Here is a 21277-nt window from a genome sequence, read left to right as displayed (position 1 = left end):
TAATGTTGGCTCCACACAAAGCTATCATATTTTGTTTATTCCCTTTTGAAAAGGGTCACATTTTCTGAAACAATGCAGGCTTACCCAGCAGTATAATTCAGCTCTGCTGCAGACATAGCTTTAGGAAATTATGAAAAATTGAAGATAATCTAAATACTGCAGGAATTTTTTCCCCTTTCTGCAAGAAAGGGTAGCCACATGGTTGGTTTTGAGAGAGATCTGTTCATGTGGTTCCAGTTCTTTTTTTTTTTTTAATCCTTTTCTGTCTGTTTCCAGTGCCACAAGGAGGGATGCACACTTCCTAAAACAGCTGATATTTCTGACAGCCCTCTGCAGACACAATGTTTAATGAAAAAGCCCTGTAGCAGCCAATTATTTGGCAATGAAAAGTATGGCCAGTTCTAGTGACTTGAATGGTTTTGTTCTAATTTATTGGATTAGGAGTCACAAACTGTAGCAAGTATCAAGTGAAAAATCAGCCTTCTCTGAAGATTTTCTAATACAATTTCTGTCAGTTGGACAAAAACACATATTAGTGGGGTTTTCTTTTCCAGCTATATATGGCTTGCAGAAGGCTTTTCACTGAAACAGGTGAAGATACTGTTGATATTTTTTTGAAGTTGATATTTCTTTAACTCTTGATTTCTTTGAATAATTTAATTGAAGATTCAAATTAAATATAGTAATTTCATCAGCAAGTTTCAACTCAAGAAAATAAGAGAGTGTTTTGAATGAAAGGGCATGTGGCTGTACTTTTAATTAACTGAAAATTGTGTAGATTTCTTATTTTTTCTACCATGTAGCAAATAAACAAGGGTAAATTCATATACTGAGTTAAGATTAGACGTAACAAATCTTTTGGCATGTGGAGAATAATGAGAGCAAAATGCCTATTACCCCTTTAATTCTTTAATATAATATGATCAAACTCTGAAATAATCCTTGCATACTTAATTCTCTTTTTCTTTAGTTTCAGCTTTCTATTTTCCTACCAGCCAGGAAGGAAACTTTTGTCAGTTTAGTAGATGTTCAAGTAGAGAAGGAGTGTAATTTTATAGTGAAAAATTGAACGATTGGAAGATGAGCTTTTAACAGATATAATCATGAGAGGAAAATCACTCCTACATACTAACTAAAACAAAATTATGCTTCTTCTAGTGTAATTGCTTGTTTATAGTTTCTTCACAATGGTAGTTTTGTGTCTTAAGAGAATTCCCTAAAATGAACAATTTTGTTGCAATGATGACACATAAGCAAAGAACTTTTGACTATTGCCTAGAGTGCAGTATAAATATATTCAACAGTCCATAATGCTTTAAATTGCTGCTTTCCTATAAAATAAGACTGTGTAATAGATCTGCTGTCTCCCTGTATGTTTATTGTCATAGTTTCTTTGAGGTTTATTAACGGCTGGTTTTGTAAACCAGTTCAAATACCCACTTTGTTCTGTTCCTTTCTGTGTTGCAAAAAGTTATTTGAGGATTTTCTTTCATATTCCCACCCACCCATATTGTAGTGAAGTCACAGTGGATGGACAGAAAGCAAAAGCTGACCTGTCCAGAATGAGAGATAAAAGGAAGTAGTCTACACTCAGATATGGAAGCTACTTTGCAGCAGCAGCATTAACTTTTTTTTCTGAGTGCTTCAGGGGAAAAAAAATTTCGTGTGAAAAAATCAAGTATGCTAAAAAGACAAAGAGAAATAAGCTTAAGGAGTGATAAATATGAGTGAGGCTACAACACACTCCTGGTACATTTTTATCTTGGAAGATCTCTAAGGACAGTTGAATAACATATCTGTCTTATCTTTAAATATAGTCAGTATAGATGACCGTTAGGCCATGTCCTCAAAATTGCAATCCTTTATAAAAATACCATTGCTAGAATTATATATACTGCTAGTTCTTCATCACTCCATACTGCAGCGTAAGACAAAGAGACAAGAAAGTAAGTTTTAATAAATGGTTGATGCTGCTGTCCTGTAACCTCAATCATCTTCTCCTTTTGTTTGCTTACAGAATGTGTTTGCTTTGCTGACACACAGTCTTTCCTGTTCCATAAAAGCAAATCAGACTTTTCAGCCCAAAACTGTTGTGTGAACAGTAGGAAAAAAAAAATTGTATTTGTAATCTTCTCTTTTCTCTGACAGTATGTAAGAGCTGGATAGCTGGTGGATTTAAAAAAAAAAAAGGAAACAAAAATAGAAACAAGACTGTTGGTTTTGACAGTTTCTATTTGTAAATAAGTGACCTAAATAAAAGCAGATATTCTAATGGGAAAAAGAAAGACAACCAAAAGACTTGAAAATACAGAAGAGTCCCCACCAGATGGTACTTTTAATAAATGTATCAAGTGTATATAAAAGATAATGAACATTCAAAATAGGGAGTGGCAGACCCCCTAGGGAAAAGGAACAGGATGGCACATTCTGTGCACTTCAATTAGTCAGAGTCACCTTCTAATTAGCTGTTGTAGGGAAGACACAGAATTATGTTAAAACCACACCAAGACAGTTTCTGTACAGTTTTTAAGGAGTTTGATTAATCAGGGTAACATCATCTTAGGAGAGTCATGGATTAGTGCAGAAATCTAAATGTGAGAAGGAGCAGGATGACGCTCAGAGGGCACGCAGGCAAAATATTGCATGAACTGAGCTGCACTACGTTCAATTAATGACTTAGCTCAGAGTGTGTCTGCAGTGTGCCATGGAGCCTCAATATAAGCATTGATTTTGACTCTTCTACTCATTTTCTTTTTTACCAAGATTGGAATAGCTTCCTCTTCCTATTAAAAAAACCAAATCAGCTCTATGTAGAAGATGCTTGAAAGTTTATATAAAATAAATACACAAATAAGTTCCTTTGCTCCCAGGGAGGGAGGAGAGGAAGAAAAGGAAGTCGAGACAAATTTTGATTCAATGCCAGTACTCTTAGTTCGCAGTGTTAGGCTTTGCTTTATTGAGATTGTTCCCAGTGAAGTACTTCTAATGTCTAACACCTGCTGTCCCATAAGAATCTAGGAATTGTTGAGTGCCTCTTTTCAGTAATTGGGGAATCAGGAGATTTCTAGAATAGTGAAATGGTGATTTTAGTAATTTTTTATGAGCAGACAGAGATGATAGTGTATTTGGTAATGCAGTAGCTTTTCCAAAACTGATTGTTTTTCTACTGCCTTGCATTACTACTTTGCAATGATCTTGCAGTTTCTTCCCATGTGTTTTTTAAGGTGTTTTAGTTGGTTAGTGGCTTTCTTAAGATTATTCTTCTGACACCAGTAACACAGTGAAATCACAGAATTCTAGCTCTTCATGGGAAATTATCTCTTTTTTTGCATGCTGTAAACTCATACAGTTATCTCTGAAATTTCTCATAACTATGTTCTAGTCATTTTTGAATGTTGTAGTAGGGGGAGGATTCATCATAAAAACAGGAAGAAATTCTTTCAAAATTTCTAAAGTTTTGCAGTACAAGATATTTTTTTCCCAATTGTGTTAAAAGAGTGCTTTTGTATCACCAATACTGAAATCCATCTGTTAATTTACCAAGCTATTGTGGAATCAGTGGTATAAAAAGTATCTGTACCAGTTGTTCATAGTTCATTTTATGTGAGTTAAATTTCCTTCCATTGATTTTATTTTCTTTCTTTTTTTTTTTTTACCAGTTCTTCTCCAGAAATAGACCACTGGCATCTGAACTGTTTTCTGACTGTATGTCTGTCATCTTTGTGTTTTTAATTTACAGTTCCCACCGAAAATGTTGCAACAATTGCCGACTGTGCCAGTGTGATTGAGGGCGTAAGCCGCAGTCGCAATGCCTTGTTGAACGGAGACACGAAGAACTACGACTGGGATTCTGGGTACACGTGCCACCAGCTTGGCAGCGGAGCCATTGTGGTGCAGCTGGCACAGCCCTACATGATCGGATCAATACGGTAGGAGGGTTTATTTTTGTCTAAATTAGGGGCCACAGTGAAATTTTTGCTGAGCAGTTATTTTCTTTAGAATGTATGGCATTTGGAAATGACATTAATTAGGGGGCTAGTTTAGTAGTTGTCACTTGGCTTCTTACTTCAGTATAACAGGCATGTTAAAAATTAAATGTGTGAATTATGTGTCGAGATACAGAGTGCAATTGCAGAAAATAATACTTTTCAGAGGCATAATAGTAGTAACAGTCAAATTATAAGTTTAAAGTTATATACTTATTTTAAAATAGAATTTAATTGCAGTCTCACTTATGGTTAAGTAGGTGCAGTTACTGTTATCCACTTAATTCTGAAAACAATTTCCGTGAAGAAAATCATCATGTCAAGTCAGCCAGACTTCCTTTTTTTACCGCTAGTTTTTACTTAAACATGGAGGGTGTAATAAAGGTACAGCAACCTGAATATTGATTTACAAGGCTGGATTTATGAATGTGTTTTGATTTGGATTGACGTTCATTGGGCTGTTTCTACTGTAAATGCATGTATACATATGAAGATGAAAATTTTGGCTGATGTAGAGACCTAGGAAATAGATAGGAGAGCCGGATTTTTCACAGGTGAAAAGAAAAATATTCTTGCCAACTTCATATTCTCTGACTGTTAATGTTTGGGATGTTTGTTTCATAAAATCAGGCATAGAAAACCTTGTCTTAATGGGATAATGGTCTTTGTAAATTTAGACTGTATAGTCAGGGACTTAATTTGTATGCTCTGTGACAGAGAAGCAAAGATTTCTGAAGTTCATAGTACCAGTGATCAAAGGCTGAAATCCCAGGTGAGTATTGGCTTGCAAACAGGGACCATGTACCTAGATATGTATTTCTAGGAGCTCAGTGCCTTCCCCCTGTTAAGAGCTGCCAAGTGAGATTTGAAAGCTCTTTTATGACTGCCAATTTCTGTTTTGTGTGGTTTGGTTTTGGCCTATGGCATTGTTATGATGGTTGTAAAACTCTGAAGATAGAGTTTGACATCAGCTATCCAAGCGAATCCCTAACCCAACAAAAGTAGTGTTTTGTGCATATGTAAGCTGTAGATGTTATGCATAATGCAAGTCCAGCATTGTTCTCACTGTGGGAAACAAGTTGAGTAAGCGTGGTTGGCAACTTTCCACACTCATTTGAGTTTGGTGTTGTTAATATTCTATTAAATATTGCATCTCAAGTAGAAAAACAAGCTGTACTCAGATTTCTTTAAATAGGTACATGAAAATGTAATGCTCTCATTTTCATGGCATTTTAAACTTAAGTAGCAGTTTTTAGCAGCAAGGCTTTGGCCATATAAAAGATGAAGAGAAGAATATGCTAACTAGAATGGATAGTTTCTCTGTCTTCCTATCTTACTGTTTTCTGATATGCTTCAATTGTTATCCTTCAATTATATATCCTTCAATTGATGCATTGTACCATCCTTTTCCAGTTAGAGAAAAAAACTGAATTTCCTGTAATAAATGCTATGCTATTGTTTATTCTTGTGCAGAAGATTTTTAATAAGTCTCTTTATTAAATGGGGTGTTAGGTGAATTAAACTTTGGGTTGCCAAGAAATGATAACTGTGTAATCAGCAAGTGTATAGAGCAAATTAAAAAAATAACCCAAACATTACATAATTCAAAACTAATAGGCATTCAGTGATTTATGTGGTATTGAATTGTACAGCTACAGGTTCAGAATCTCATCTTTCTTTGTCAGTTTCCCTGCATGTATAGTACAAACAAGATTAATAGCTTACTTTACAAAAATAACAGTAATAAACATCATAGTCTGGGGTATCTTCTTACAGAGGAGACTACCTGCATTGCCTAGAGACAGAAATGCTAGCAGCATGTCGTTTTTCCTTTTTTGTGTACTGCCTAGAAGAAGAAGGGTTTTGAGTTGCAGCCATGTCTATTGCAGGTCATAGGAAGCCAAGGGAAGCTGCCCCTTGGAGTGGGGAAGTGAAGTTTCACTCTGTGGCATCTACAGCCTTGGCAAGGGTCTGGAACATGTTCTATATTATGCAGTGCTGAAGATGATGACAGTGGTCTCTTTATTCAGCATCAGGAAATCTATGTTTTGTACAGAAATCAAATCATATATAAACATGGACAACAGCAAAAAATCTTAGTATTTAATCTTTATGGAAGCAAGAAATTTTTTTTAGTTTACAGAATGTCTGCCACAACTGATAGAACTTTATTCACTGCCTGTTTTCCTGCTGTTTGCTTGTTTGAAAACTCCCTTGATCTCATGCTCCCACCTAATAGAAAAAAAATCCAGGAGCATTTGCTTTAGGCTGGCAGTACGCCATGACTACAGAATGAATTAATTCTGCTACCCTCAGAAACTGAGTCATTATACCCATGGGTTTGGATTTTAAGTGAATAATTAGGAATTAAAGTATGTATCTTTTTAGTTCAGAAACACAAATGTGCCATTGAATATATTTATTTCAGAGGGGGTAAATATTATATAAACCTTTGAAAAAAGGTAGTAGCTGCTTTTAGTCTATAGAAATGGGAATATCACTGGGGAGAGCCTCGAAGACATGTTACCATGGCAACTAAATTCTGAGTATGGAAAAAAGACCAGAAGAACTATTGGTGTTCATATATGCCTTAGAAATGCAGAGAGTTGAATGTTTCAGGAATATATATTGTATGCATGCTTTCTGCCAAAGTCATTCCAATGTCTGAGAATCTTAGCACCCTTCAGGTTGAAAGGGACTTGAGGAAGAAGGCATCTAGCATCAGATTGTTTCTCAAAGGAGGGTCAGTTATGAAAAAAGACCATCCAAATCAGGGCTTTATGCACATAGGTCTTAAAAATTTCTCTAAGGCAGGAAATTCCACAACTTCTCTGGGCAGCCTGTGATAAGCTGTTCTCAGACACTGACAAGTGCTGCTAGGTTCCTCCCAGCCCCAAGCCTCCTTAGGCTGAACAAGCCAGCTTCCCCAGTCCCTTCCACAGGTGTGTGCTTCAATATCATGAACATTTAGATGCTGCTCTGCTGGAAGTGCTGAGATGTATCCATGTTCTATTTGGATCCAAAAAGGGCATGATCTAACAAGTGTCAGGTACAGAACAATGATCTCTTTCCATTGTTTTGCTGGCTCAGTTCCTATCACTCTAGCTCCATAATTTTGTAACCTTCATTGCTGAGAAGGCATGCAGGCAACTAATGACATCTGTTCAGTTTGACTCAGGAATTCCATGGGAGACCACATTGAAACTTTGTTAGTATTGAATACTTCTATTTGTATATAAATAATACATGTGTATATGTTGTTATGTATATATATGTATGTTGTTAGGTATATGTTATGTATATATAAATTTGGAGTCTTGACTCCCACATCAAAATTTACTCAGAAATTCTGAAAGAGGTCTAATGACAATCAATGCTCAATACTATTTTCTAATGGAGAAGACATGGAAAACATGGAGATTTCAACCCATCCCTTTCAATCCAAACTATTCTATGATCCTATGGGGTTTTTTTGAACAGTTGTTAGTAAATATGGTCTTCTAGATTATGAAATTTTAAAAAATATTTATGAGTTTTATTTTTTATTAGTTCTCAGAACAGTTAACAGAGTTATTGTTAATTTAGGTATTTTTTCCACATAGTTGCCTGTCTGGACACAAAATATCTTTCTCCTTTTAGTCCCTGAAAAGGCCCCTATCAGTGACAGAATACTATAGTATTTAATTAGGAGCAGAAATAAAGCAACTGGTGTGTTTAACATAGTAAACACAATTTAATTTTTAAATGGCTAAAACGTTAATATTGCAGCAGCTGCCATATCACAATGACTTTCTGTCTAATACTCCCTGCATTTATCTGGAATAGAAATAGAGTACTATTATGCTACAGCCTTTGCCTGATTTTTCTTATAAATGAAAAAAAAATTGTTAAGAGTGTATGTGGTAGAGATGGAATTCTATACCATAGTGATTTTCATATTAGAATAAATAGGAAGACAAAAAGTATGTCTTTAGAAAAGTACATGAACTACTTATCCAACTTTAATCTTTTGGAAGACTTTAATGCTTGTATGAAATTGATAGCTTTTCATATACAGAGTAATCTGTAAATTAACAAACAGCATCAGTAAACTTGAGTGTATTTTCTGTTTGCTTATACCATCATCATATACATCTCTTATGCTCTCTGATTTTCCATACCATTTCCACTTATGAAGCTTTTCTTTCTTTGCTGCACATTTTCTGTGCTTGCCTGGCTTGAGAGTAAAATCATAACTCAGAGTGAATGATCATAGGAACACTTAAAAAATAGGCAGAAATTTTGTCTCCTTTATAAGATCTTTGTAGAAAGAAAGAAGGTTTCTTGCAGGGTAACTACTGAAACATAAATATCTGCAGAAAATTGAAGGGGTTTATAGAGAACCAGAGGCAAAAATGCAGTAACAATTGTATTTAAAAAACCCCCTTCCATGTGGAAGGGTATTCTTCCTTTTTCTTTTTCTCTTTCAAGATGTGTCGCTACTTCATGTAATTTCTGTCGTTTAGGTTTCTACAAGTATGGAAGTGGTTTATGAACAGAGTACTGTCAAATAGTTATCTGTATGTTCTCTGTAGTGACTTACAGTACTCAGGAAGCAGGTGTCATCCTGTCAGGTGCATGACTAATGTTTGGCTTTCTGCTAGCACCTTGAGTATATGTAGTTATATAGCAGTCTGAACTAAACAGTGATAATTTTTTTACAGAAATTTAAAAATAAAAAGTAAGCACAGACAGCAGAAAATGTTTTTAGCAATGCAGAACATTCAATCACAGGGTAACACATGACATTTAGGGACATAACTGTTTAAAAAAGTACTGCAGCATTTTTTTTTCCTGTAACAGGTAGCCAGTATAATCATTTTCCTATGCCTGCAATGTGAAGTTTGATTCATATTTGAAAAGCTTTTATCTTATAAGTTGAAGCATTGTGGACATGTGATGTAAACAGCAATGCCATATTAAATGATTCACAGGCTTAGGCTCCAGATACCCAAAACAGAAATATGTTTAAATCTCACAGTGTTGCAGGGTGTAACCTGGATAAATCTTCACTCAGTTTTTCTTTCTCAGTCCTGAGGGCAAGATACACTAATGAGCTAATTTAACTTTTTTATTTCAATATGGAAAGTCCTAAGAACATGGGGGATTTTGCCATAAACAGATGCATTTCCAATGGATATAGTTCTGATTTTTAAGTGGAATATTCTCTTTCTGGTCATTTAATATTCATCTTAGCAAAACATAGCTTTGCTAAAAAAATTCAGCATGGTAATTTGCCTGTAATGTGTCACAAAGATTGTTGTGCCTGGCATAAAAAGTGGCCTTTGTGCTCAGTGTGCACTGCTGAATATTTTAGTTGTCACCTGAAAGTTTTTCACTGCTCATCCAGAAAGGCATTTCAAGCAGAGTAAATTCCACGTAAGTTCTACTGTCAGTCTACATCCTGATTTTCTCCTAAAAGGCTTCTAGAGAAGAAATAACTTTTTATTTTCCTTCAGAAGTATCAAAGTAAGAGAAATCTACATTTAGCATTCATGCAAAGTCACTTTGGGAAAGATGCTGCTGACTTTAATTCACTCATTATTTGATTTATAATAATTCTAAACCATATGATTTTTAAACCTATTTAATGAGATTCAGTTGATTTGGAAGAGATCAATTATATATTTTTGAAAGGAACAAATATGTCCTGTTAGACTTTTGCTTTAAAAACAAGCCAGCTGTGTTTTAATTATGGTATTGTTAGTTGAAATTACAGTCACCAGTGTGCTTCTGATATTCAAACTCTTGATCATGGCTTTGAAAGCATGGATCAAGGAAACAGCAATGAGTCACCATGATAAAAAGGATTCTATCAAAAAGCATAATTAGCTACATTTTGATAGACTTTTTGAAGGAAAACAAATTTATGAATGTTTTTTATTTTTCCTCTTTTTGTAATTCAGAAGACTTGGTTCAAATATAAATGTTAAATCAATTCAGGACCTGTTGATTAGTAGCAGTTACCAAGAAGAGGACTGTAATCAGTAAACTTTTTTAAAGAAAATGCTCTTCATTCACTGTCTTTGGAGACCTTTCAGCTGTAGAAAAGCAGAGTGGGGATAATCAGATGAAGGAGAGGTGTTGAAGTTGTGTGGTTGTGTTTTGGGGTGTGGGATGTTTTGTTAAGACTGTTATGATGCCACAGACAACTCTTCATTTTTTACTAAGTCAACTCTGAATTTTTTAATTTGCAAATAGACAGTATTCATATGTGCTAAAAGACTTTTGTTGAAAATGTTTTAATTTAGCTTCTTAAAACTACTTTTGACAGCATATTATTTCTGATAATATTAATGAGTTACATTCAGCATCTAGAGAATTTGTTATGAATCTGCTTGGCCACTAGACCTAATTCCACTTTTAACACTGGGATTTCAAAAGCTGAAAAGAAAGGCCTGAACTAGGATGTTTCTCTCTGTACTCAGTGTTGGGAGGCTTACTTTGAGTACTGTGTCCAGTTCTGGGCCAAATATCTCTTTTGACAGGGGGATAATGCCCATATAAAGAAAAGTAAAGAAGATACATTTGCCAGGTATGGTTTTTGATAATACTTGAGCTAAATGCCATCCCTGATGCTTTAGGTCTTCTTCTCTGAAAGACAAGTATGGAAATCAAGGGCTATTCAATATCACTTAGTGCCCTTCCTGAAGGGAGTGCATGTTTTTTAGAATTATTGTCTTTCTTTTTCTTCTGCCTTTTTAGCAATTTGTTTAACAATTTATTGGGTTTTTTTCCTTCTTCTTCTGATGAGCCAGGACTGGGAATTCCCATTTCTTTACTTTTTTAAAAATATATTTCTAATATATTTTCCAAAATCAAAATAAAATACAATTAAGAAGGCAGCATTATCCTTTTAATCACTTAATTATTTTTTCTGTCCTTTCCTAAACTGTCTTTTTGAAACAGATCTTTGCATCATTTATTAAGAAGGCAATGCCATGTGGCAAATCAGTTAAAAGTAATTGGATGAATATAGTAGATTAGTGTTCATAAGTTGGTTATTACAAGCTTGTGAGTCTGTTGGTGGCCTCAGGATAATAAGAATGGAGACACTAGTTTGAGATGGCAAAAACAGTAAAGACTTTGTTGAGTGTTTCAGGTACATTCCATAAGAAACAGTTACATTTAGAAAGGATTAAGTGGAGAAAATAAAGGGCTGGAAAAATTTAAAAGTTGGTTTGATGTTTAACTTACATCTCAAAAACTTCTTCTTGTGTAGGTTGCTACTTTGGGATTGTGATGATCGGAGCTACAGCTACTACATTGAGGTTTCAACAAATCAGCAGCAGTGGACCATGGTGGTGGATCGCACAAAAATTTCCTGCAAGTGAGTTTAGTTTTTTTACACTCATTGGCAGAAGTTAAGAACTGGAAGCTGGGATTTTTGGTGGGTTTTTTGTTCACTACTTACATATGTTACTGTGAAAAGAATAACTTATATCATTGCATAACCTGTGGATTAATGCAAGACTTTCAGAATCAATTTCTTAAGATTGCTTCTGGATCTTCACACAATCAGTTGGATTCTTCATTCATAAAAAGTCTGCCTACTATACCCTTGGTTTTGTGATCACTACAAGTTAAACTGTGTTTTTCTGGAGGTCACATGTTTATGGTGACCCTGGATGTCAAGCCACCCTGCCTTGAGAAATGTGGTAAGAGAGGGAAGAGAGCATACTTGATAAAGGATTTTGCTACTCAAATGGCTTTCTCCCTTATCAAAATTCATGAATGTATTGTATCACATCTGAGGAGAGTGAGGATAGGGACCAAATCATAATAGACCACACTCCTGTCTCTGTTCAAAAGTAGAGTGCTTGACTTATGCACTGAACACTCGGCTTTTGAAAAGCACCCTTCCAGAGAAAAAGAGTGCTCCTTAAGCAGAGATAAAGAAGAGAGAAAAACTTCCATTTTCATTTGAATACTTAAATCAGGAAAAATCAATCAGGCATGAATACTTTCCAACTGTATACTCTCCATTGGCTTTACTGCAGTTTCTGCTGATAAAATCCGTTCCTCAAGTATGGATGAGGAAATTGGTGCCGAGAGCTTTCTTAAACCATGTGATGATGATTCAAATTCTTAGCAAAGAATGATCTAGATACTGGTCATAAGACTGAAAAGACAGTCTGCAAATTCATGTATTACATATCCAGAAGCCAGGTATGCTCAGCATTCAGTGAATGTTGATCGGATATGTGATTCCCGGTTTAAACCCCTGGGAAACTCAGAATTATAAAAATCTTACATCTTTCATTTTCCCTGAGTCAGTTTTCCATGGGATGTGCTTTCTTTCTTTGGACAAAATTCAAGTAATCAGCTTATATGGCGTCAGCCCCCACCCATCTTCTACTTGTGCCAACCAAAATAAAGGGATTTTACAAATTCAGAGACACTCTGCATTCTCAGTTTGTCACATCAAGCAAGAGAGTTATTCAGTCCTTTGTAGCAGCACTGCTGACACACATTTTTCTAAAGTTTATATTTCATCCCTTAACAAACAGTGTGACTCAAATGCTTTACAACACTCTCTGGATGTGTTGGTGAAGGAGAACTTGACATGTCCTTTCAGTGCCTGTAAAGGGCAGGGTATTGATGAGCAGAAACCTGGGTTCTGCCTGCAGCTCTGGAGAACGATTAAATCTTCACTAGTTCTCAAAGACATCTCAGCATAATAGATAAAACTCATCTTTTTGTCTGCCTCCAGCAGTGGGAGCACTAAAAGGCTGAAACCACAAAAGGGAGAAAAAGAGATATCAGGAATCTGTGCACTTTTTCCTTTTATATTTTGATATTGAAAGCCTTTTAACAGTCCAAAGGAGCACTTGCTTAAGTATGCACAGTGTAGGTGAAATTGCTGATAGACTGCCCAGTTCAAATATCTTTTCACCATGTTCAAACCATGCTTTTTTGCTTTTTTTCTTATTTTCAAAGCCTTAGCCTTGAGCAAATAAAGCTACATCCCTGAAGTAAAGATAGCTGCCTTCTTGGGTATACTTCAAAATCTTGATTCAAAACATAGATACTCTGGAAATTCTCAAAGCTGTGGCTGCAGGAACAATTTTCATTTGGATTAAAGAATTGCATTTTGCCTAACTTCTTGCTCTGACAGATGTGCAGTCAGCTGGCATTATGCCAGTCTTTATTCTTGAAGTCTACAGACAAGGAGTGTCCTAGCATTGTCTATATCTGCTTTAAACAGATAAAAAGACCTGGTCATGAAGCTACCAGAGTTCACTGGGCATCAAATTTCAGGTGATTTCTTTGCATCTGATAGCATTTTTTACATTCAGTTTATATCTCTTGCCTTTATGATCAGAAATATAGATTGGGTTTTTTTCAGTCAAAGAAAACTAAATATGTTTCACTTTATTTTCAGGTATGATTTGCAGAAATGCTGAAGTTACTTCAGCTCAAAAAATTACTTGAATTGTAACAGCAGATTGATAACCAAGTATATGTATCATATAAATATATGCAGTAATATCCATAGTATCAATATTTTTTCTCTAGTAAATATGTTAAATATATAAAATGCTATATAACTGCCAAATGCCACAAATGATGGGACTGGTCTGTAAAGAAAAGAGCATTGTCATTTCATACAGTGTGTAATTACATACAGTACTGGCACACTAATTTTCTTTACTGAAAAATACTGAAACACAGTGTGATCTAAAAACACCATACTCCTAGTGTTTAAAAATAGTGGAATGTAGAATAGAAGAGACATCATAATTCAGTGACTCATGTGCTGAATGAAGGCCCTCACTTAAAATTGTTGGGTAAACTTTCAATGTGATGGTAAAGATTTATTAATGAAAAGGGAAAAATTGAACCAGTCACTGCCTATGACTGGTGAAGAACTATTTTTTGAGTTAGTTTCTGTAATTAAAAAAAAAAAAAAGCTCAAATTGAAAACCTGGGGATGGTTGCCATGAAAACAAACAACTTGTTTTCACTTCAGATAATTTTAACAGTGACAACAAATAGGAAAGATAGATTTGGATCTTAACCAAAATTAACAGATGCTGGTAAAGTGGAGGTGGTAGGTTTTCTGGTTTACTGTCATAGTGTAACAGTAAAGATACTCCTGCTGGATGCAAAGGATTTCTTTTTTTATCTGTATGTCCTTCCTCTTAGCATTACATTGATAGTTTTAGTCTGCCTCTGAATGCCTTCTGTTGCTGATTTCCAGGCTCCCCCAAGGAAAAGTAATGATCAAACTGAAGCACTGTGCTTGGGTTTGACTCACCATCAGGTTTAGGCAGACAATTATAATGCCTACATTTGGCAATTTTTATTAACCAGACTAGAGCATACAGGGATAGAAACAACAGTACCCTCATCTCTTTGTTCCCTGGATGGTTTTGAATGCTGTGCTCCTCTCTCACTTGGGTGAAACAAAACAAATCTTTTGCTAATTTGTGGTCCAATTTTGCAGCTATTTTTTTATCTCAGCTAAATCCTGGGGGTTTTTTTATGAATATTTGACATCCCAGCCTGAAATTAACTCATCCTCTGTTGGTATAAAAATTGTCTTCACTTAGACTTGTGTCTTTGTCTTTGTTTAAGGAAAATAAGTAGGTATGTCCTTCCATGGGATTGTGGTTGCCCACTTGACTGCAATATACATACTGGAGATGGAGTGCAATATAAGTGATTGATAAGGTCTTGAAATCCTGAGGTTACCCTTTCTGGCATTAGTTCTGTGTTTAATATATTGCTGTAGACTGAAGAAAAATAACTCACTTGCTTTCCAATGTAGAAAATCAAAGTGGATGTAGTGAAAACATGGGAGAATTTCACAGGGGCCCACACTTGAAAAGACAGAATACTTCAATGAGAAAATTTGTATTACTAGTAATATTTCCTGTGCATTTTCCTGTCTTCAAACATGTGTGGGTAAGAGTTCTTTTTATGGATAAGACTTTTGGCCTTCACTGTTTGCTGCCTGGTTTTATGGCTACCTCTTCTTGCAGTGGAGTTAGACTTTTATGGAAGTCATTAGCTTGCTCTCTTGCAAGTGTTCTGTGAGGTCTCCAAATAGTTTTTGCTCAATTGCTGGCACAAAGGGGAGGATGAACTGTCTGCTGAACACAAACCTCGACAGACACCTTTGATAATCGGGAAGTGGAAGAAAAAACTATGAGAAAAAAATTAAATTATGTTTAAAGAGCATATATTGGTTTTGGCAGACTACTGAAGCATGAACTTCCCCTTTAAACTCTCAGTGTGCTCCTTGAGGTTGTTTTAATGGCATTTTTAATGTAGTGTTTTGTGTAAATTAATAATTCAGTGCTCAAAGGCGGGAAGTGACAGGCTACTCCTAACCTTTTCTTCTCCCAGTTTTAAAAGGCTGAAGAAAAAACTGGATGTCTGTTATCTTCACAGGGGAAGCTTGTGTACCTTCCCTAAGTGAGAGCCAATTTATGCATACTGGTTGTGTAATTGACAATTTTCACATGCTCTGTGGAGACTATTTTTTTTTCTTTTCCACAATAAGCTGTTTTTCTCTACACAGTATGACAGTAATGAAAAACGGTCATGTTCCCTTCTATTTTTAAAAACATTTATGATAAGTGGACTTGAGCGTGTTAGTGTTGAACAACAGAGACTTGCACTTGTTAGGAGAATTTGCTGACAGAGTCTGAAAGTCAAATGAAAAACAAAAGATGCCAAAGGCCAGTTGGAGAACCAGACCTCAGAGTTAATGACACTTCTGATAAAATAAACCCTGCAAAGACAAATACTAAGCAGGCTATCACGGTGCTCATCAACTCAGTATCAGTCTTCAAAGTTCTGTTCTTTGTAGTTATTATGAAACGGATCTAATCCCTTGGCAGCAGGCATAGTATGTTCTGTCTAATACTGTGGTGGAATTTGAGAGACAATGAATATTGGTTTTAGATGGACAGTTCTAAAGCAGTTTGTATCAACTGTCTGTATGGCTAGTTGAGATTTTCTCATGGCAGGCATTACTTGATTTCCAGGAGGTTTGTAACGTACTGCATTATACATATATTTTTAGTTCTTTGGTATTCAGAATGTTCTGCTGTTATAAAGGTGTAAAAGCTTACAAACTTAATTTTACGTTTCCATTGCTTATTGAGTTTTTATTGTATAATAGCTATTTCAATTCTCAGTTCAGTTCCCCTCAAATTTTTTCTCTGTAGCTCATGTATAAATCTAATCAATAGTTTCACATGAAACAACCTTTGGAGTGTGGATGCAAAATTTATTATCAAAATTTACTAACTGTCTTCTGATTTTTTTCAGAATAATTTTCAACTTTTGAGATTTTTGCTCTTGTCTAGTGTTTCATATTTCTTCCTCATGACATATTTATGTCCATTTCAAGTTTTCATTCACTACTGTATTTTATTTTATGATAATTCACAGGTAAAGAACACCTAGAGTGGTCTAGATCATGCACTTAACAGTCCTAAACCACTTTCCTGATGTACAGAAAAGTGTTTTCTATGTTGTCTGAGGATTTCTAGTGAGAAAATACTTCTGTTCTTAGCAATAATAGTAGCAAACTCAAGTTGGGATTGTTTTCCTGAGTATACTTTTGTGAAACCAGGTTAATATCTATCATGATATGATTATTAGTTCTGCTATGGAGATAATATTTGACGTGTATGAATATCTTTCCTGCACAGGGCAAATTATATACTTATATTTGTAATTTCTTATATTTAACCAAAAACACAGCAGTTTTTTATTCCTGTCCTCTTCTAGTTCCTTCACTTCACTATATGATCCCATTTCTAGAATTCCCTTGCATCAGTTTTCATTCATCATTATTCTCCTTAACTACTTCCACAGAACTGTTTTCTTGCATAATAAAATGGCTGGAAATTTTCTCAGCTCTCTTTCCCACTGCTTGTATGCCTGCATCACATTTCTTCTGTTGTTTCCTGTCAGTTTTGCATGCATCTATTGTCCTGTCATACCTAGAATGAGAAAATATTTTTCCTCATTTCTGTGTAGTCCTTAATTCTGCCTCATGCCTGAGCTCCCAAGTGGCCAGGTGGAACAGGATAAAAGGACTTGTTCTTGTCCCTCTGATGTCAAGCAGATTTTTTTGACCATACTTTGTCGTATTTGACATGAAGTTAATTTCACAGCAAACCTCTTCTTGTACCTCTTCTTCTGTCCAATGGAGTATATTTCAACTGTGATTCATCCTCTTTATTTCACATGAAGCAAGTTTTACAGCAGCTCTCTGAAATCCAGATGCCTGCTCCAGGATTGCCGAATTCACTGTGGCCACATTCATGCAATACAAAATGAAATATATTCAAGCAAGATGTCTGGGAAATTGCTACACTGTGAAGCTCAATTTCAAGTCTCGCTTCACAAAAATAAACTAAGAGTTCTCATTAGTCTGTTCATTATCCTGGTAATAATGCCTACTGGAACAAGTCAGACAGATATAAAGGGTCATTTTGTGTAATTATTGAGCTTTTAAGCCCTGCACGATAGAGGCATTGAAGTACATATTTTTCCCTGTGTTTATATGCTCACATTTTCGAATTATTCTAATAAGGCAAAAGAAGAAAGACTCCAGCTTCACAGTGCTGTCTTATTAAGCACAAAGAATTAAGATTTCACAGAGAGAAACCAGAGTTACCATTTCAGAGCATTAGGAGCCTCTCAGCAGTGTAGAATTTCTGCATCTAACATTTCATTTGCTAGTTTTATTTTAGATTATTCTAGCTTGATTGAAGAAGCGTCTGCCTTCTTTAAAGTTACATTTCTTAACAGCAGTTCAGGATCACAAGGTTTTGAAATTGTTCATTTGTCTTTTCTATTTTTCTGCTTCTACCTTCAGTTCCTTGTGTTTGCTTTTCAGCCACAAATATACATGGATCTTTTGAACAAGCCTTCAACAGAGTAACAAGGAGCTGCACACTGCAGTGTCCTATTCTGCCTTAAATGTTTTTCCATGTTCTCGTTCACTACAGCTCTGCATGTACCATATTCATTAAAGTCTTGCCTTGTGACTGCCATGGTCTTGGCTCCTCTTCATGCACATTGCTGTGAGGAGAGTTGTGAAAACACCACAGTAAATCTGACATCAATTTGGATGTTAGCTCAGTTCTGCCTCAGAGAAAATAAGCAATACCAAATAATACCCACAATATCACTACCTGTTTCTTTTAGGTATTGAGTTTTCCCCCATGCCAGCAAAGACATGAATGTCTCTTTGGAGTCCTGCAAAAATTGGTGAATTCAGAATAGATATATGTATTGCTATTGCCATCTAGAAAAAATACTTCTAAGAAGAAAAGGCAATTCAGTATGTGTAAAATATTTGTAGTATAGTCTTCTATTCAAAGTGAAAAATCAAAACAGTCATTTACTTTCAAGAATTATTTTTATTCTCTTGTGGCAGTACATTGGCTTACCTGCACAGTCTTAAATTTTCTCTCTTGAAGATGTCTGTGTGTGCATGCATACACCCACATGCATGTAGGCATGCATGCACCCTCTCAGCACTTGTATGAATAAGTATTACTACAAAAAAGTTATCCAAATTGTACATGTCTCCTGTGAAACTGGCCCATTATCTGCCTCAGATAAGAAAGGAATGCCTAATACCTGAACTGTTGTTTTGTGGCTATGTTTGTTTACTTTGAAATTCATTGTTGCTTAAGATAATAAATTAATTAATAAGAGATGCCCAAATGACCTAGAATGTAAGAGGTTTTTTTTTTGTCTGTAGGCCTTTCTTACAGGTAAAATAATTAAATAATACAGCAGCTGTTGACATCTCCTTGTACTGTCAGGAGGCCAGTCAGTTGTTAACATGTCAAATCAAGAGGTTTGCCCTGATTTGGTTGGTGATATTCAGGATCTAATTTCATCAAAAGTCTGAAAAGTACCCATTTGTTTATGCTGGCCTAAACAGGTATGATCTTTAGGGTTACAAATGTTTTGCATTGAGATTCATGCCATATTAAGCCATTGATTTATTCACAGTAATGTTTTTACCAAGACAGATTATAACCATGAAACACAAAGTCAAAGTATTACTATATCTTTAGATTCATCTTTTGAGGTCTTCTGCACTGTGTGCCATGTGGTCTATTTTTTTAGAATTATGTTTTGTCAATTTGTTTCACATACTAAAAGAGATGATACTTCCATTGCTCTTTGTTTTTCTTGTTTCCTTTCTTTTAAAAATTCTATTCATGAAATTGTGCCCAGTTCTTTCTCTGTAAGTTTTGAAGGCAGAGTTCCCAACTAAATACTAAAATTCAGTTTAACAGACACTATTCTGAGGGGTTTTCATTTCTTCTGTTCAAAAAGTAACAGAAAAAAAGTTGTATGTGTTACTTTTGTCTGTCTTGGCTCACTTCACTCTCATGTCTAAAATTACTGCAGTCCTGGATTCAGGTTCAGGGTTTTTAGTGGGTGAGTTTCAGTCTGAGGTCACAAGGCTTACCTTTCTGACACTGAGGTTAATAGATAATTCAGTGTGGTAGTAGAAAGGGTAACAGTTTTCCTCCCTTCCGTTACCAAACCTCACTATGCTTGTATTGCTGTTGGGAGGAGGCACATGCTGATTTACTTTTTTCAGTGTTTTATTCTTAGAGGCTGTGGTTCAATTTACTGCGTTCCTTGGAGGTTTGACATGTCAATTAGATGTTATCGACTGTAATAGAAGAGCACTTGCTGTAAATGTGAAGTTTTTACGAGTGGGCCGTGAAATTACACCCAGGGGAATGTGAGAGACAAGCGCGATAAATAGCGTTAGTGTACCCACTACAAACAAACTGATTAATAGGGACCGTGTTTCTGCCTCATATCTCTAAAAGAATTGCTTATATATTTGTTTTTAATCAACTTTTCCATTGGTATGAAAAGTTACATAATAAAAGCAGCCTACAATCTGTTGTAGATTTATGGGGACAAGAAGTCTTCAAAGTTGAAAGCATCCCATTAATTGTATTATTGGGTTTGCTGTTGCATTGGATGGCTTTTCATATCTTTGCTACCACATCAGGTGGTATTGCTCCTGTGTGAACATCAGGAGCAGTAACTGTTGGTAACAAGTAAGCACAAAAAACCCAATTCAGCCTCTGGGATTATGCAGACTTGTCATGTGCATGTATGCTCTGATGTACACAGAATGAAGATGAACTCTCAAGTTACTCCAGTTCACAGCCTTTGTCTGCTGTCAGCTTCATCTGCCACTGCCAATCCCCAAGGATGTGTGTGTAGGTACTACATGCACAATTCTTACTACAACGTAGAGATTTGGCTCGTGGCATTCTCCCAGTTTCCAGCAAATTGCTAATAATTTAATTTTATGTAAGATTTTAAAATATAAGCTATATTTTGGGGAATAAAGAAAGGTGACTTATTGAAACTGAAAAAAGGTGTAAGCAACCTAAATTATATGGGCTTATGCAGTACAGAAATGCCAGCAGTTGCCTACATTGGTATGTGGAAGTATTTGAAAATTGATTGCTTTGTTTAGATAGAAAGATAATTGTTACATTCAGTTTTCCAGTTGTTTAATTTGATTATATTTTTAACATTTTCTTCTTGTAATACTTTTTCTAAAAAAGTAAAAATGTCAGCACTGAGGCTTTGAAAGCAGGTGTTACTTTATGGAGTCTTTCAAGTGAGAAGTTTTATACAGATATCAGAAAGCCAGTATAGACTTTATGAAATCTTTTATATGTCAGAATTTTTTTCTAGTAGGTCTGTTTTGTCAAGCCCACATTTGGTTTCTACAACAAATCCTATGCAATGCAACATTTATAGCAGTTTAGTAAAGCATTCTTATAGAGGACAGATATTTTGTTTGGGTTGGTGCAAGGGACAAAATCATAGAAATTATCCTACAAATAGCTACACATTTAGTTCACATGCTTTCAGAATTATCAAATCCTTATGGGAAGTATATTTACAATAAAAACTTTAGAGGGAAAGTTTCCCACAAGATGTTCATGCATGTTTTTACTTGTCAGTATATAAAGCTATACTGCAAGACGTGACTTTGGGTATTTATTATTCTCACATTTATTCTAGAGTCTTGTATTATTGATACAAACTATTTTTATTACCTCTGTTAGTACTTAAAGTCCTTTTTCGGCTGTTTGGTGTTTTTGGGGTTTTTTTGCATTATTAGGTGAGTTTTGCCTTCATCTCTGAGAGGAACAGGTAAAAGGTTGTTACTTCCAGCTTGGACCTCCCTTGCTTCCTTAGGAGCCCCATGTTTCATA

General features: G+C 35.5%; 1 protein-coding gene across 2 annotated transcripts in view; it reads left to right on the top strand.

Annotated features, from left to right (window-relative positions):
• Window positions 1-21277, top strand: part of BTBD9 (BTB domain containing 9) — a 114404-nt gene that overhangs the window by 73464 nt on the left and 19663 nt on the right. For both annotated transcript variants that reach the window (XM_064708901.1, XM_064708900.1), the window contains exons 9-10: window positions 3740-3929; window positions 11248-11355. In XM_064708901.1, the coding sequence (XP_064564971.1) occupies window positions 3740-3929; window positions 11248-11355 (298 nt within the window). The remainder of the gene's footprint in view (window positions 1-3739; window positions 3930-11247; window positions 11356-21277) is intronic.

Source organism: Zonotrichia leucophrys, chromosome 3, assembly GCF_028769735.1.
Source record: "Zonotrichia leucophrys gambelii isolate GWCS_2022_RI chromosome 3, RI_Zleu_2.0, whole genome shotgun sequence".
In the NCBI taxonomy this organism is placed as follows: Eukaryota; Metazoa; Chordata; class Aves; order Passeriformes; family Passerellidae; genus Zonotrichia; species Zonotrichia leucophrys.
Note: the sequence above shows the minus strand (reverse complement) of the source record. Positions and strands in the feature narration are given on the sequence as shown.